Here is a 16,440-nt window from a genome sequence, read left to right as displayed (position 1 = left end):
ACTCTCTAATAGAGATGCTCAGTTGAATGAGAAATTACTGAGGAGGTTCAATGAAGATAGTCTCAGTCTCAGACCAGACATCAGATTGGTCCTTGTACAGGTTGATGCCCAAGGCTGACCCAAAATCCAGAGTGGCAAAGACTCTTTCATGGCATTGAAAGACCTCTCTGAGCAACGGATGGAAGCAGGCCCCAAGCTGCGCCCCAACTCCGGGTTCTGTTGCCGGAACTCAGTATCTCAAAGCCATCTCAGGGCAAGAATGTTCAAGTCACTCCCTTCCAAGAAAGTTCCCCTAGACTGTGTCCCGCACCATGCCCGTCCACTAAGGGTCCGTTTCCCTTTCTTCAGACAGCTGCCCTTATGCCTTCCAGACAGGACAGCATTCCCTTCCTATGCTCAGGAACCTACTACAGGCTTCAAAAGGAAGTGATCATGACTGTTCCCACTCAGAGTGACTCCAAATCCACGCCGAATAGACCTGCAGCCGGGAAGGAAGTGATCAGTGCCCATGGTCATAAGGAACCTGGTTCCTCCCGACCTCCCCCTGGCCCCAACCTAACCGTTAGTCAGAGGCAGGAAAATAGAGAAGCCGGCTACTCAGCACAATATCCACTGTTCAAGATTCTTCAGCACCCCATGTTCCCTCTGAGTGTGCAAATGAGTCTTAGGTGTGAGTGCGCAAGCTTGCAGTCTCAGGGTATTGTGCCAAGTCATGGTGGCAAAAGCATGAGGCGCTGGTCACATTGTATCAGTGGCAAGGGAGCAAAACAAATATAGTGGTTAAGGCTGGGACGGCTTTCTCTCCTCTCTCTCTCTCTCTCTCTCTCTCTCTCTCTCTCTCTCTCTCTCTCTCTCTAATCCATGGAATGATGCCAGTCAACGTGGGTTTTTAGATCTCAATTGATGCAATCTAGAAACTTGACATGGATTGTTTCCATGGCAATGCTGACTCCATTTTGTTTAGTTGACCATCAGTACTAACTTTTCCATTTCCAGCTTCCATCCTAAATATCACCTTTGTCATTGTTTGATTTCTCTGGTGAGGACACCACAGTCCCCAATGCTTACCATCCTTGAGGCCACACCTCCCTTGCTTTTGCCCTCTGAATCACAGCCTCATCCTCCTTCAGCAGGTCCTATCTCCACAGTTTGCACTTCTATCCAGGCTGGTTTTGCAAACTTGCCTTCCTAAAATTCCAGTCGAACTATATGACTTACAAGGGCAAACTTTTAACATGCATGCCTTGCCTGTTCTCTGAGTTGTGAACAATCTGTCCCCACACTCCTGTCCTCCTGATATCTGACAGAAATGCAGGTCCAAGCTCTACTGCCTGAATCCCAGTGTCTGAGCTAGCCCCTGTGATGCAGGAGAACTAATGCTCTGTCCAAAACAGTTACCTTAACAGTTTGAGATTTCTCTGTGGTCTTCTCTTCCAAGTTCCTAGGTCTCCACCCCTACCTCTGGTTATTTACTCTTCTACTAGCATCCCCTGTCACACTCTTAAGAATTTCAACCATGCTAATCACAACCTAGAATGTTCTTTTCCTTCATGTCTTATATGGAAATCCTGTAACTCTGAGATTCAGAACAGAAGTCTTCCTGCTGAGGTTGCCTATGGTTCTCTCAATCATATCCACTCCTCCTGTACTTGGTACTTTCCCAGAGAATGATCCCTTTGGGGGTTGAGTGATATATACCCAGTACGAAGCTGAGTCACTGTCAGCATACTCTTTTGGGCAACCCTGGGTCTTGGCCATGCCTCACAGGAGCTCAAAAGCTGAGATAAATCACAGAACTTTGGAGAACGTCACAGTGGTCCATGCAGTTGGCCATTGTAGCTTGGGCTTTGGGTCTCAGGGTGCCATAGCAAGGGGAGGTAGAACTCAAAGATGTGGGGATGTAGAGTCACGGTAACAGTGCCACCAATTCTAGGACTGCGTATTTGCAAGCCTTGCCTGACCAAGGCTGAATGTGATAGGACCTAGGGAGCACTGCTGAGCACCACCCACAGCCCGGCACCCAGAGCAGGGTGTGGAGTAGCAGAGAGGTGTTCACTGGCCCTTGGGAAGGACACCTCATGGCACAAAGGAGGAGGAAAGAGTGTATGAAGGGTGAGCTGGATCTTCAGTCACAAGAGTAGGGGGCACCGGCTTACTCGTCTTTAAAGGCTTGCTACTGCAGTGAGTCCACGTAACCTGGAAAGTCATGTTCTTTCTCAGATTACATTGTGGCATGCTGGGCAGATGAAAAAGACAGTGTGTGGTTCTCCTTGTCATTTTTAAGTTTCATCTGATGTCAAATTCCCCCACCCCCCAGGGTACCTGAGTTCTGCTCAATAAAGGAGGAGGTGCTATAAAATCTTAAAAGTATTAAAAAGTCAACACATTAAGCTTCCAATGTTCTGTATAGCTCATTCCCTCTAAGCACGCCCACCTGTAACCCAGAAGAGACCATTTTTTGCAGCTGAACACACTATTAGTACACCATGACTCTTCTGGGTCTAGCAGAGTGTATCTGGTGAAGAGGCCTGCTAGGCATACTCACAGGTGGCCCTCGGGGGCTTCCCTTCTGTGTGGACTGGTTTCTCTTACACTTAGTGGACAATATCAAATAAGAACAATATATTCTGTAATCACAAGTAGTCAAGCCTGTGTACTTATTCAGAAGAAACTGCCTTTGGATCATGACTTTGCAAAGAGTCAAGGGAAAAGCACAATGCTTTGATCAGAAGGTGATTTCCAGGTGGAGCTTTTCATAGCCCCGTGAGTCTGAGCTGATAAGGAACCAGGTTTCCTTCAGACACTGAAGACTTCAAACAGGCTGGGCAAAGAGACCCTTAGAAGAAGGTGCTTCCAAGGGCATATGAGAGAGACAATGCAAGGAGACCCGGAAGGTGTGGAGGGAGGAAAGGAGCATGAAATGGCTCACACGTTCAGAAGCGAGGAGGACGCTATCTCACATTTCTTAACAAGTCTCCACCATTAATACTCCTTATGGCCCCTACTTGATATGAAACAACACAAAACAAGCATCCCTTGGTGAACTCCATAATTCTTTTATTCACTCTTGGACCATGGAAGCAAGCTACAAACAGAGCCTGAAACCTCCTCTGAGAAGGAAGCAGTGGAAAGGGAGACACAGGATGCTCAAATCTCACATGCTAGTTTCTCTGTGAAAGAAGCAGGTCAAGCTGGGTTGCACATAGGGAAAAGGCCATTGTGAACCGTGAGGTGTAAAACCAAGGGGACATAATACTTCTCAATAAGCCAGGCTGTGTCTACTTGGCCAGGCCTTCCAAAGACTAGGATGAGTCTGAGGAGAGGAGCAAATGGAAGTAGACAAGGGGATCCATCCAGGAGGGTGACCCCAGAGAGGTTACATAAGCTGGCCAAAGCCTAGAAACAGAGGACATCCTCTAAGTGTGCCATGAGGCTGTCCTCAATTCCAACTGGTTTCATTGCAAGTCCAGGTGACCGCCCTGATGTCACCACATTCTTCTCTGAAATAGGACCACCATCCCACCTTACTTCCCCACCTGGTCATAAGTGACTGTGGAAACTGTAGCCTGGGACAGCACAACTTCTCTTTGGAGTAGCATATATGAGGCTCATTGGCTGCCTAACCTAGGATTAGGGCTGAGGGCTGAGCTAACCTGGGACTTTCCTCCACCCTGCCCAGCCTGGAGGAGCCTAGTACTTCTGACAGAGTTCTGCTTATAGATGGCTTCTCATATTGTAGTTTCTTTGTTCTCTGACTAGCCTCATGCCTGTGTCTACTGTGGAGAATTTATCTGCCAAAATCTCAGGGACGTACAATGATCTCACCCAAGTCCTGTGTCATTTGCTGCCACTCACTGGCTTCCTGCATCATGGATAAAAACACATGGGACACACACGTATCAAAACATTGCACAGCACCCCAGTAGTACACACAATTTTCATGTGTGTTTCTTTTTCTTTTTTTTTTTTTTAGTCACCTAAAAAAAGTAAGTTTAAATTGAAAAAAGTTGATCCCCTAATGTGGGGAAGAACTTGTGTTTATTTGAATGACATGAGAGCTAAGACTGCTTTGGATCAGAAACCACATCCTTTCTCTCTCTCTCTCTCTCTCTCTCTCTCTCTCTCTCTCTCTCTCTCTCTCTCTCTCTCTCTCTCTCCTTGCCTCAGCAGAACCAAAGAAGTTCAAGAAACCTGTTTCTGTGTACTCATAGTCATTAGATATAAGCAATGAAAGTTTTAATGCCTGTGAAAGTTTCTCTTTTCGTCCCTTGTTGTAGGATAATCTGTATTAACAAACTGTCAAGATGTTGAAAGGAGAAGTGGGGGTGAAGGGGAGGGAGACAGGAAAGGGAGAGGAAGCAAGCAGGAGGAACTGCCCAGGTGGCCTTGGGAACAAGGGCTCTTCCTAATATGAGAAGTAGTACGACTTGCCTTCCACAAGTCAGCCGTGCTCCTATTATCTGATTACCTATGTGTCTCCCACCCCATCCTAATGGCTGGCCAGAGAACAACAGCCAGGGTCAGGTGACTAGATGGCCTGTTTAGGGCTGTGCTGTGCATCGTAGGGGCTGCTACCAAAAGGAATCACAGTATAGATGGTCTCCAAGTTACCTTAGTTTGACTTCGTCTTTTTTATAAAAAAATTACAAGGCAGGAAAATGATACACATCCAGTAAAATTATTTCTTGAATTCTGAAGACATGCAGCTATTGTTCATACAATGCAGAGGGCCATGGGGACCCACTTGGAGATCCTTAGTCCTTGTTGGTCCATGTTGATGGGCAACTCTGAAGGGAAGTACAGAATCTTTTGAACAAGGACTTGATGACTAGTAATTCATGCTCATCATAGCTAAATGTTTGCTTTGCATTGTCCTTGGTTGAGCAAAAAGAGAGGCAAAAAAGAGAAGTGATAGCCCACTTCTCTTGGCTTTCTTAAAATACCTGAGACAGGTGAGGAGAGGGAAAGGGAGAGAATACAAATATTTAAGTATGTTCAATGAAGCTTCTTGTCTGAGATCTATATGCATATCTGGTACTGTGATTTGAATGTCCATACATACATATGTATAATATATATATATAGTCTGGAAGGGCTGGCAGCATGATGCTTATAACCACTGGAAAGGCTGTTTTGCTGGATTACAGCCTGGCATAGGACACCATGTGGTGATAAAAGCAGCCAGCTAAGGCTTCTCTTTCTGATAATGCCTCTTTACTAACTAAGACCCCAAAGGCCCCACCCCTACCAAATACATTTTCACTGAGGAATTAAATTGCTAACCCATGACTGTGAGGGGAGGGGGTCATTCACATTACAGCATCTGATATATGTTTGCACCTCAGACAAAATCATTTCAAATATTGCTTCGAGCATACTTACACTAAACAATTACACACATTTTATCAGAAATTCCTAATTTAATAATGCATTACATATTTTTATGTGCAGCAACTGGCAAACCTCCTCTAGGCAAAGAGGTAGACAGGATGCCTAGGGGCACTGCTCCTGGAAGGCGTAGCAGGGATGGATCAAAGCAGAGCAAGGCGCAGGCTTCGGAGGATACTATTTTATGATAGCCAGATTGGTTTCAGGGGAGTGAGAGCCCAAACCTTTTGGATATAAGACACTCAACCTATCACGTGATCCTCCAACTCAGAGTCACACTTCCTCTGTGAGAATCTGGGAAGTGGATTCTCCGTGGTACCATTTCCTAATTTCTGCACCTGGAGCTGCCTATCCACCACCATCAGGCCTCAGGGCCTCTTCCTTATCATCCCGTCTGCCTGCTCTGTCTGAGAACTCATCTCTCTCTCTGTAGAATCCTCCCAGGACTCCTGGCCATTCCTCTCTGTCTGCCCAACCACAGCCAGATAATTCCTTCTTTGCTGCGGCTCTCATCTCCTAAGGCAGTGAGTGTCATGGCACTACAAATAATGAATATTGGCTGCACAGTATGTTTCTTTCTGAATCCTTTCTCTTTGCCTGTGATCAAGCATGTTTCAGACTAACTGGTCCTGAATAGCCTGTATGAACAAGAAAGAACCCACCCCGAGTCTCAGGTTGGCCATACACAATGCAACTTTCCCTGCAAGAAAAGCTCTACCTCCACAAGTGCCCCAACATCAGTCCTGAGCGACACATGCTGGGGCACTGTTTTACTGTGTTCTGCTGAAAGTTTAGAATATTCTGGAGTCAAGCGACCAACGTTACCAATGAGTGAAATGAGACAATGCTGTTTGCCTTTCACCTCTTACTTCAGTTTTCGGAACATTGTCTCCAGGGATTGCAGAGGATTTGCATTTTTGTTGGCTTGGGAACAGGAGTTGGCAGTGTCAAGTGGGTCCTCGCTTACAGCCACGTCATTATTTACGTAGCAAGCATAACAAGTCAGAGAAAGGAGCATTACAAGGAAACTTCTTAGAATGCATGTGATAAAAGGAGACAAAAAGGCAACAGTTGGTTGCTTATAAACATGACGAAAGAAGAAAGGGACAATGTTGCTCCAGAGTCACAGACTTTGTGACTCCTTATTACATAATTGGTTAAAATGACAACTCTCATTTTCTATAAACCTGACTGTGTTTGTTTTCTACCACACGCACCAACTCCTGGTATTAACTGTGTTCCCAACCGCTTCTCCTTCTCACCGATGGCTTATGCTCTAGGGATGTTTGATACTAGAGCTGTTTGAAGTGACAAAACGCTTTGCACTTTTGCAATTAAAGTATTTGTGTTATAGCCCAAGATTACATCACTTTACTAATAATGTTTGGCTCAGCTCTTGGCAACCGCATATGTCAGCCTCTCAATACTAAGGTTATATATGTTAAGCATTGCCCAGCTTTTTCGTATGGTTGCTAAGGATTTAAACTTGTGTCTTTATCCTTGCAGAGTAAGCCAAGTATGCTTACTGACTGCACCATCTCCTCATCCCCCTGACTTTAACCCAAAGGGCAGCAAACAGATGTATGCATGGGAAAGACTGGTTCACAAAAGCTTAGTTCTTGGACCAGTCACAGAGATGACTAGTGGCCCCTCTGGATCTTTCTTCTTATGTGCACAATTGGACTGAGCACCATGCAGGTATGGTTGAAGAATACATGCCATTATGTCTGTGATGGTCCCCAAGTACCAATACAGGCATACACAGTCATGGTTCCAGGTGGGAGAATGCTTGTGATGTACACAATTTCCTTGTTATGACACTGCAGAAAACAAGGTCACTGTCACTCTTGAACATGGGTAAGTTAAACGCCACCCACGCCTTCACACCTGTGAACTCCAGACACCTCCTCCTGCCACTTACCATGAAGTGGTCGTCAGGACTCATGGTGGGCAGCATTCCATGCACCCAGAATCAGAGTGTCAGAGCATCAGAGGTTTGGTTGTTTTTAAACCAGAGGCAATGCATTAAAACAATAGAGGTTTTTTTTCTTTCCTGTTTTATTTTTTACTGTTTTTAAAATAATTTTTCCCTAAGAGAATTTTACTGTTTTTTTTTTCTCACTGTAGTTCTCATTTTAATGAGTGAGTTCATGGGAAAATACACTTTATCCAAAACAAGGTCTTCGTCTCTTGGAGGGGAGACTGCTCTGTTTCCGGTTGCTGGGAATTGAACCCAGTGCCTTCCACTCACTAAACAAATACCCTACTGCCAAGGTATACCCTGGGCTAAATAATGTCTTTTTAGGTGTCTGACACTGACTGGTTCTATAAAATATGCTTTCTTACTTGTGAATGTGTAGCTTTCAAAGGTCAATTCTTAAAATACTGAGTTCAGGTATATTTAGCTTTTCTTGCAGTCTTGTTATGGGAGATATGAATGAAAAGTTTGCCCCATTCAGAACTGGATCCCTCCTCAGTGGCTCTTTAGCCCAGTAAACCGTATGTGAAGTAGGAAGCTCTGCCTTTGGGAGGAATGTTCAATTAACTAACTTCCTGTGGCACTTTCCAGCAACAGTCCACCATTTCACTGCGAAATACATCACTTTTCTTAAGTGTCAGTGGGCAAGAGGATGGGAAATCTCCTACCCCCTAAATTGTTTTCTTCCTCTCCACTCTGACTGTGATTTAAGAAGTTCTTAGTGATCCGCTGGCAGTGCCCACCTGGCCACACCTTCCTCTCCCCCAGTGACAACGTGAACACTTCAGTGTTCAGTGAGAACATCAGTGATTCATGAGGACATCTCATTCAACCGGAAAGAGAAATGAGGGCATGGTGTTTGCAAGGAGCGGTTGACACTGGAACGCAGTACATAGCGTGAAATAAGGCAGTCTCTCACACACGTGCCTCACATGCTTTCCCATGGTGGGGGCCAGGGTAAGAAAGTAAAAGGCAGATTGGTTGAAGATATGGGGGGGGAGGGAGAGGTGGAGGATGAGTAGTAAGGGATGACAACAGAGGAGGTAAAGGTAATGTCATGACATCCACCACTGCTGTGCAGCTAAAGGATGCTAATAAAATAGGAAGTTTTGATGGTGCGGGTGGCTTATTGCCTGCATTCACCTCATCCCCATCATTAAAATATCATCTCTGGGGATCCACACAGCAGCAGAGCAAACCAGAAGATGGCATTGAAGATTAGTGATCCTATCTTTTAAACAAGAGAGCCCTGTAAAGTCTCAAAAGGTGTCTTGTAATGGCTGTTGTCTAAACTTCTGAAAACAGAGGATGTGGATAGTTGAGGAAAGTGTTGAGACCATCTAAGCCAAGGCAGAGGACACGTGCATCAAAGTGCAAAAGAAAAAGAAAAAAGAAAAAAAAAAACCCATGAAGAAAAGTAGTCCCTCAGCAGCAATGCTGTGCTATCTGAAGCAACAATCTTTGCTTTGCTCTGAGATGTGTCTCTGGTGGCCAGGACGGTTCCCGACAGATAGAAGGTGTTCAAAGAATATTTTTGAATGAATTGAAGCCCCAAAGGAAGAAGAGGGGAAAATGGGTGTGACCAAAATTTTCTTTGAACGAAACTCTGTTGTTTACTACTAGGGCTCTGACAATGGAAAACTTATTGAGGTAAAATAACAAGACATAGCATCCTGTTAATTTCTGAGAAAGCCTGTTGGTGTTAGGAAAACGCATGCGGGTGGGCATCTCCACACCAGTTTTCCTGTGCCTGAAATCGGATGCTTCTCCTAAACTCCAGAACCCAAGATTGCACATTAAAAGAAAAACTGAGAAATAAGTTAAGTGAAAAAGCTTTACAAACGCTCCAAGTTGACCTGTGGTGGCAGCAATCTAAAATCATACAGAAACTGGTGGTCTGCCAAAAACACCAAGTGAACATACATGCTCCAGACATCCAAGCCGAGCTGGAGAAAGTCAGTGGTGAAAGCTCATGGAGTCAAATATGAAGGCCGAAGAAAACGTGAGAATGAAGTAAAACCTTCAGTCAACCTAGCTGTTATTTCTATTTGGGGCATTAGTACCCCCACCGGTAACTGCCTCCCACGAGGCTGAGGTTAAAATTATCATTTTAAGGTGAATTGACATCCGGTAACTACCTGAATACTTAGGGATCCCCCATCTCTTTTATGTTGCCATAATTGAAACTTTGGGTGCTGTGCGTTGTCTGAGTCATCTCGGATTCGTTGGTTTCATTCACTCAACCTGCATAAGCAAGCGTTTCAAGCACAGTTTATCTGGGCCACGGTTTATAAACTTGCCTTTCTGTTTTTCGTTTTAGTGAGCATGATAGTCTCTAAAGGCTCAGAGAGAAAGGACCGAGGATGCTCTCCACCTCTCTCAGTCTATCTCTTTTGTCACATGCTGTGAGAACCAAGTCCCCTGGGCTCCAGACGCACCATCACTTCCCAACCGTTACAAGTTATCGGCTATCCTCAGTGCAGATTCCAGTATCCCCTTTGCAAGCCTCCATCTTCACAGGAACGGGCCATACGGACTGTCCCATCCAGCTGAGGATTTCTGAGTGCGTCAGAGTCCCAAGCCCCCTCCACAGGAGGGGATGGAGAAAGCCAGGGCTTGTCGGCAAGGGGATAGCCCTTGACCCGGTAGGCTCTAGTCCGAGGCTCCTGTTCCTGCCGAACACTTAGGCACACAGCAGGGGTGGAGGGCGGTCCTGGGCCTAGGCGAGCCACGCCCTCTCAGGCGGGGCCGCTGCGCCCCGCCCCGTCCATCACCGCGCCCCGCCTCCAGCTCTATAAAGTTCCTCTTTCTCACCTCGCTTTCCTAGTTTCACCACTTGAACTTGGGACCCTTTGCTGCCCTCAGCTCAGAGTGCAGGTGAGTTAAAGCCTGGAGTTGGGCAGAAGGAGGAGCGTGAGGCTAGTGGTAGAGGAAGCCCGGCTTCCATCTCTGAACCGGAGCCCTCCCCCCCCCCCCCCCGAGGTAGCGTGCAGAGATAGCGGACTCAGGCTACACTCTTCTACGCTGCCCCAGGACGTATGCACTGCGGGTTCTGTATGAAGCTGCTTGGGCGGGCGTTCCAGAACATCCCCCACGGGCTGGGCGGGACGAGCTATTGGGACTGTGGTGTCATCAAAGGATCATACTGGCCGCAGCTTGTCGGCAGGGGGACAGCCTCTGGCTCTGCTCCAGTCGAAAGCTCCTTTCCCAGCCCTGGTTCATAAAGGACCCAAACTCATCTAGGGCTCCAGCGCGTGATTCCTAGGCCGGATGGCCAAGGAGAGCTGAGCGCTTCAAACTTGGGGAGCTCAGAACCCCTTCCCCAACGCCCTTCTTCACTTCTCGCGCAAGGGAGCTGGTGTTGCTGTCCACAATACCCCTTATTCCCAGCCTCGCCTTCACTCCTGCCTGGGCTCCCGCTGGCCCTCTTTGCAGGTTGGAATCTCCTGTTTCTTGGCTGCAAGGCTCGTCCAATAATATGACTCCCACTTGTTGCTTCCAGGACCCATGGAAGGGTCTCTGGTTGTGTAGGCCTGGCATTATTCCGGGGACAAAGTGAGGGGTTCATCGAAGAAAGTCAAGGGAGAGAGCTAGGTACTGCACACCTACGTGGTAGGGACACAGGACCTAGATAAGGGCTAGTCCACGTGCCAGGTCCTTCTTGTCTGGGGCCGTCAGGGCAACCTGAACCCAGGAAGGGGAGGGAGTATAAGCAGAGTAAGGAAAAAGTGGGACCAAAGCTGCTTGGAGTTGGCAGAGAGGGGCAAGAAAGCAAAGGGGCGCCCCAGCGTAGCGCAAGACTCGGGGTCTGCAGAGAAGTTGTGTATCTAGGAGCGTCCAATGGAGTGCGTTGAGATAGTAGACAGTGAGTGGAAGATGGGGTGAGAGGAAGGACCTTGAGGATGGTGCGCGCCAAAGGATGCTCCCCACACCCTCGTCAAAGTACCTTCTGTTGGGGGACTCCGGAGACACTGGCACTGCACGCGAGCACCTGGCAGCCTCAGAGACTCCGGGGCCTCGTGGGCACTGCAAGAGTTTGGGGACAGGGCTCCCCCAAGAACGATGCGACGGTGGCTGCAGGGAAAGTTTGTCTCCCCGCAGCGCACGAGCGCGGAGGAGGTCAGCACGCGTCATGAACTTGGAGACGGGCAGCCGGGGCTCAGAGTTCGGCATGAGCGCGGTGAGCTGCGGCAACGGGAAACTCAGACAGTGGCTGATCGACCAGATCGACAGCGGCAAGTACCCCGGGCTGGTGTGGGAGAACGAGGAGAAGAGCGTCTTCCGCATCCCGTGGAAACACGCGGGCAAACAGGACTACAACCGGGAGGAGGACGCAGCCCTCTTCAAGGTCAGCGGCATTCAGGGATCCCTGGGCGGGGAAGCGGGAAAGTCTGACGGTTCTGGATGTGATGTGGCTCCAGGGGAAGGGACTATGTCAGGTGGGCTCCCGCAAGGAGGCCTGAGCGATTGGGTCTTGCTTAGCAGAAGTCCCAGGAGAAGAGAAAGAGCTTGCAAGCTCTCCGGGGATTACATAGCCACGAAATCAGGTCCCAAAACTAAGTCTGTGTAGAGGAAAGAACTTCCAGCTCCAGGAGCGTCCTGGGGGACGGAGGGGTCACATAGCCCATTCTCTGTTTCTTGCCACTGCCACCATCGACTGCTAGGACCTCTCTGCTTCCCTGTCTCTGTTTTGCTACTTTTCTGAGTTCCTCTCTCTGGGTTTTGTTTCTTTGATTAGGCTCCTCTGCTGTCTGGTTCTAGAAGCTGAGATCTCTGTTTTCCTTTTTTTGAGTGGCTTTGACTCTTCAAAGTCTTTCTCTGGGACCCCCTTCCCCCACCCCATGTGAGTCCCTTAGGACTGATGTCCCCAGAGAGCTGGCTCACTGAACTGTGAAGCCCCCAGCCTCCACCTGCCAGCAGGGCGGAGGAAGGGGACTTCCTGCGGGAATTTGTTCAAAGTACCTCTGTGATTTTATAGATGTCCTCTCTGGGGCCTGCCCCTTCCACAGCTCTGTCTTGCCCACACTATATTCAGGCACTAGGTGTGTACAGCCCATATGGGGTCTCCCTATCTCACCATAAGGTCCTTGATGAGGTCTTCCCTTAGAGGGCCCCACAATCCTCATGTTCTACATTTCGGGCAACAGCAAATTTGAAACACCAACCTTCCTTTCTGAAATACAATCCGTAGAATTCTTTTGAAGATCTGAGCTTGACTTTTCCTTCTCTTCCCTCATAGGCTTGGGCACTATTTAAAGGCAAGTTCCGAGAAGGGATTGACAAGCCAGATCCTCCTACTTGGAAGACAAGATTACGATGCGCTCTGAACAAGAGCAATGACTTTGAGGAACTGGTAGAGAGGAGTCAGCTGGATATCTCCGACCCATACAAGGTCTACAGGATTGTTCCAGAGGGAGCCAAAAAAGGTAAGGGATTTTCCCAGCACAGGTCACAGAATAGACACATTATGACACTCATAGAGCCCGTACTTCCTAGAGAAGGTCACTTTCTACCTCTGCCTTAGGTTAAGCCCAGCAGTCTCTTTGCCCTTGCTCTCTCAGTGACAACCCCGTGGTGTTAGTGTAGGATGACATCACAGACATTAAGCCCCGTGGGTGTGTGGGTATACACTTTTTTTTTCCGGGGCTGGGGACCAAACCCAGGACCTTGCGCTTCCTAGGTAAGCGCTCTACCACTGAGCCAAATCCCAAAGCATTGTTTTTAGTTACTCCGTTCAGTTAGGATACGGGTCAAATTTCCAAACAAAACCTGAAAAAGCCACTAAAAATTTTACTTACCTAATATCCTTTAGTAATTAAGCACTTTTAAAGAGGAGAGAGCACACCACACGTCTCATACATATCATTCCTTGTAATAAAACTGCTAGAGCTTCTAGTTTAACATGGCCTGCCGGGGTAGTTATGAAAACTTGAGTTCCCTCCCTCCGAGATGCCAACTAGTCCAGGAGTCTGCCTTTGGTTCCAGTCATACAGCTTTCGCTGGGTACCATCTCATTACCAGAAACCACTTGGTGGGTCACAGGGCCCTGGGTGGTGTTTCCTTTCCTGACTGTGACTCACAAGTCAGAGCATGTTTAATCAGTTTAATGACACAGACAAATATCTCTCTGAGGGAATTGTTTAAAAAACAGAAGACGAAAGAAACCTAAAGCATCTGATTGGTCAATATGGCAATGCATTCTAAGAATTAAGTGCTTAGGTATTTTATAAGATTTAAGTCAGTTCCTTCTTTTACTCTGTGTTGTTTCTTCCTTTCCCCCAAACACACAGGAGCAAAGCAGCTCACTTTGGAAGACACACAGATGGCCATGGGCCACCCCTACCCCATGACAGCACCTTATGGCTCTCTGCCAACCCAGGTAAGTGGTGACTCTTGGTCTTGTGGAAGGCTGGGCTGTATCCTTTCGACTGCCTCCACTCAGAGAGGCAGACACAGATGAGAACTGTAGGACTGACTTCCTATTTGCTATGGCTAGGACAAATGTTGAACAAAAACCTGGTCAGAGAAGGATGTTTCAGTTTCAGTGTGGTGTCACTGTCCCTGACGCCATGGTTAAGTTGGGGACTTTGATGTGCCCCACCTGTGGACACACGCTTCCACCGATGGTCAAATCTTCTGGGAAGCAGACCTTTTGTGGAAGTCAAAGAATTTGGAAGTAGTGCTTTATCATGTGAAACCACAGGGCAGCTGACTTCTTTAGGCTTCCCTGATGTGAATTACAGCACTGTTTTATTCACTTTGGAGGCTTAAAAGGGGAAGATTTCACTGCAGTATTTTTGGTGCCGGGCTTAGCCATATGATAAAACCTTACAAAAATCACAGCTGCCTACACAATGCCCCCATTGTGCTGATAGCCCCTCTATGGCTGTCTCCTACCTAGCGTGAGAGACAGTCCCTGTCACTTTTTGGACAAAATGACTTGGCTGCTGGACAAAAAAGGGGTTCCCTGAGGAGTTTGGGTGACATGAAGCGACTCTGACACCCGTTGATGTCATCCTCTCAGCAATCGCTGTGCTCTGTCAGCAGGTTCATAACTACATGATGCCACCCCATGACAGGAGCTGGAGGGATTATGCCCCTGACCAGTCACACCCAGAAATCCCATATCAATGTCCTGTGACGTTTGGCCCGCGCGGCCACCACTGGCAAAGCCCATCTTGTGAAAATGGTAAGGATTGTACCAGGGCAGCAGAAAGAAGAACAACCTGGGTTCAGAGTCTGGGCAACTCCCCTTCCACTGAGATACCAGAGATACAGCACGTGAAGCTGCTGCTGCTGCTGCTGCTGCTGCTGCTGCTGCTGCTGCTGCTGCTGCTGCTGCTGCTGCTGCGGGAGGGGGGTTGGGGGGGCGTTGCCTTGTCCTGTGAAGTGTTGAAGTCCTCAGAGCCATGATAGGCATAATTCTGTGTGGGAACTTAACTAGAAGACCCCAGAGATCATTCCAGGTAGCTGAAAAGTGCCCCGTTTTTTATACATAGAGAAGAGCACAGATGAACACAAGGTCTCAATGGCCATAGGAATCGATTATAAAACTCATTGACATTTGTCTGATCATTTGGTAAACATGCTTTTAGTTTCCATAGCACTGTGTTTTCTTTGTCCGATTAGGACAGAGGGATAGATTTTGTCAGTCTCCCTTTTGAGTTGTCCTTATCACCCGTGGAGAGCCATACTATCTCCCTAGTCTATATCGTTCTTCTCTCCCGTAGACAGCTGTGCCCAGCCCACCTCCGCAGGGACTTAAGGAGATCATGGCTGGTTCATGTCCCTTGATTAGCAACGAGTCATCTGTAGCTGTTCTTGGTACTAAGGATCAGAGCGGAAGTAATCCACAAAGTGTCTCTACAAATGAGTGTCCGGCTCCAAAAGACCCACAGGGGTCCCCCAGACACCAGAGAAGCTTGCGCAGAAGAAACACCAGTTAACCAGACACAGAACATTTCACAAACAACATTCAGTGTGACTTGGGTCCCTTAGTGCTCATTTAGCAGAGTGCACCTAGCGACATCCGCGGTCCTCTCTTGACTGTGTATTTTAAAGTAGGGTCTTGCTGAATTACCCAGATTTGCTCTTGGATCCTTCTGCCATAACTCTTGAGTACTGGGATTACAGGCTTACCCCGCCAGGCTGACATAAGACAAGCTTTTGGGACTTTCAGGTTCCTTATTTAAATGTAAGTCTTGACGTCGGCCACCACTCCAGGAGTCCTTTTATATTATTCTGGAAATACTCTCCTTGTCACAATTTCACCAACACCCTCCTCATTGCATACATGCTCAGACTAATCTTAAGTGTGACATAACTTCTCTGCTGCTAGGCAACATGGTCCAGCCCTTCCCCCTAACTTAGAAACATTGAGCAGAGTAAATGGGGGTTGAATAATTAATTCATTTTTTTTTAACCAGCCTTATAGAAATTTGAACTCGGACCCTGCTGGTAACTTGCTATGTGGGCTGGTACAAATCCCTCTCCTCTGGGCCTCGGTTTCCCCATGGATGAGTTTTGGAGAGCGCTTCATGTTTCAATTCAGAGTTGGGCTGTAGCTCCTTCCTCATCACCCCAAATTTTTCTCACTGGATGTGGTCTTTGGCCTTTGCCTCATAATCACACGTTCTGCTGTTAGCAGGTATTTAGAGGCTGTCAAGCTTGGGTTGGAAGCTTGGCCATGGCTTCTCCCAACTCTGGAGCCTCCCTGCACTCGGACTCTCTACTTAGACACCATCTGATTTTTATTTGCAAATGCAGGTTGCCAGGTGACAGGAACCTTTTATGCTTGTGCCCCACCTGAGTCCCAGGCTCCTGGAATCCCCATTGAGCCAAGCATAAGGTCTGCTGAAGCCTTGGCGCTCTCAGGTGAGTGTGGCGCTTCCTGTAAAGCTCTGAGGGAGGTGGCATCCCTCCTCTGCTGAGGTTGGGTGAGGATTTAGACTCTGACCTTGCAGTCCCCAGGGTCAGGAGTAGACATGGTCCAGGCTATGCGGACATCACACTGAATAAAGGACACTTAGAAATCTCCCAGCAGTACCAACTGCTATAAACACTACTTGGATGGT

The 16,440-nt window shown here is 47.7% G+C and overlaps 1 protein-coding gene across 3 annotated transcripts in view; it reads left to right on the top strand.

The window, feature by feature from the left end:
- The first annotated feature begins 10,098 nt into the window (after positions 1–10,098).
- Irf4 (interferon regulatory factor 4) overlaps positions 10,099–16,440 on the top strand; it is an 18,383-nt gene continuing 12,041 nt past the window's right edge. Inside the window, exons 1-6 of one of the 3 annotated variants that reach the window (XM_006253899.5) lie at positions 10,099–10,243; positions 11,468–11,714; positions 12,606–12,792; positions 13,657–13,745; positions 14,414–14,555; positions 16,133–16,240. In XM_006253899.5, coding sequence (XP_006253961.1) covers positions 11,499–11,714; positions 12,606–12,792; positions 13,657–13,745; positions 14,414–14,555; positions 16,133–16,240 — 742 coding nt within the window. In that variant the 5' untranslated portion in view covers positions 10,099–10,243; positions 11,468–11,498. Of the gene's footprint in view, positions 10,244–11,467; positions 11,715–12,605; positions 12,793–13,656; positions 13,746–14,410; positions 14,556–16,132; positions 16,241–16,440 lie in introns of all 3 variants that reach the window. The other 2 variants (NM_001106108.2, XM_006253900.5) reach the window with 2 other exon arrangements.

This window comes from Rattus norvegicus, chromosome 17, assembly GCF_036323735.1.
Source record: "Rattus norvegicus strain BN/NHsdMcwi chromosome 17, GRCr8, whole genome shotgun sequence".
Taxonomy (NCBI): domain Eukaryota; kingdom Metazoa; phylum Chordata; class Mammalia; order Rodentia; family Muridae; genus Rattus; species Rattus norvegicus.
Note: the sequence above shows the minus strand (reverse complement) of the source record. Positions and strands in the feature narration are given on the sequence as shown.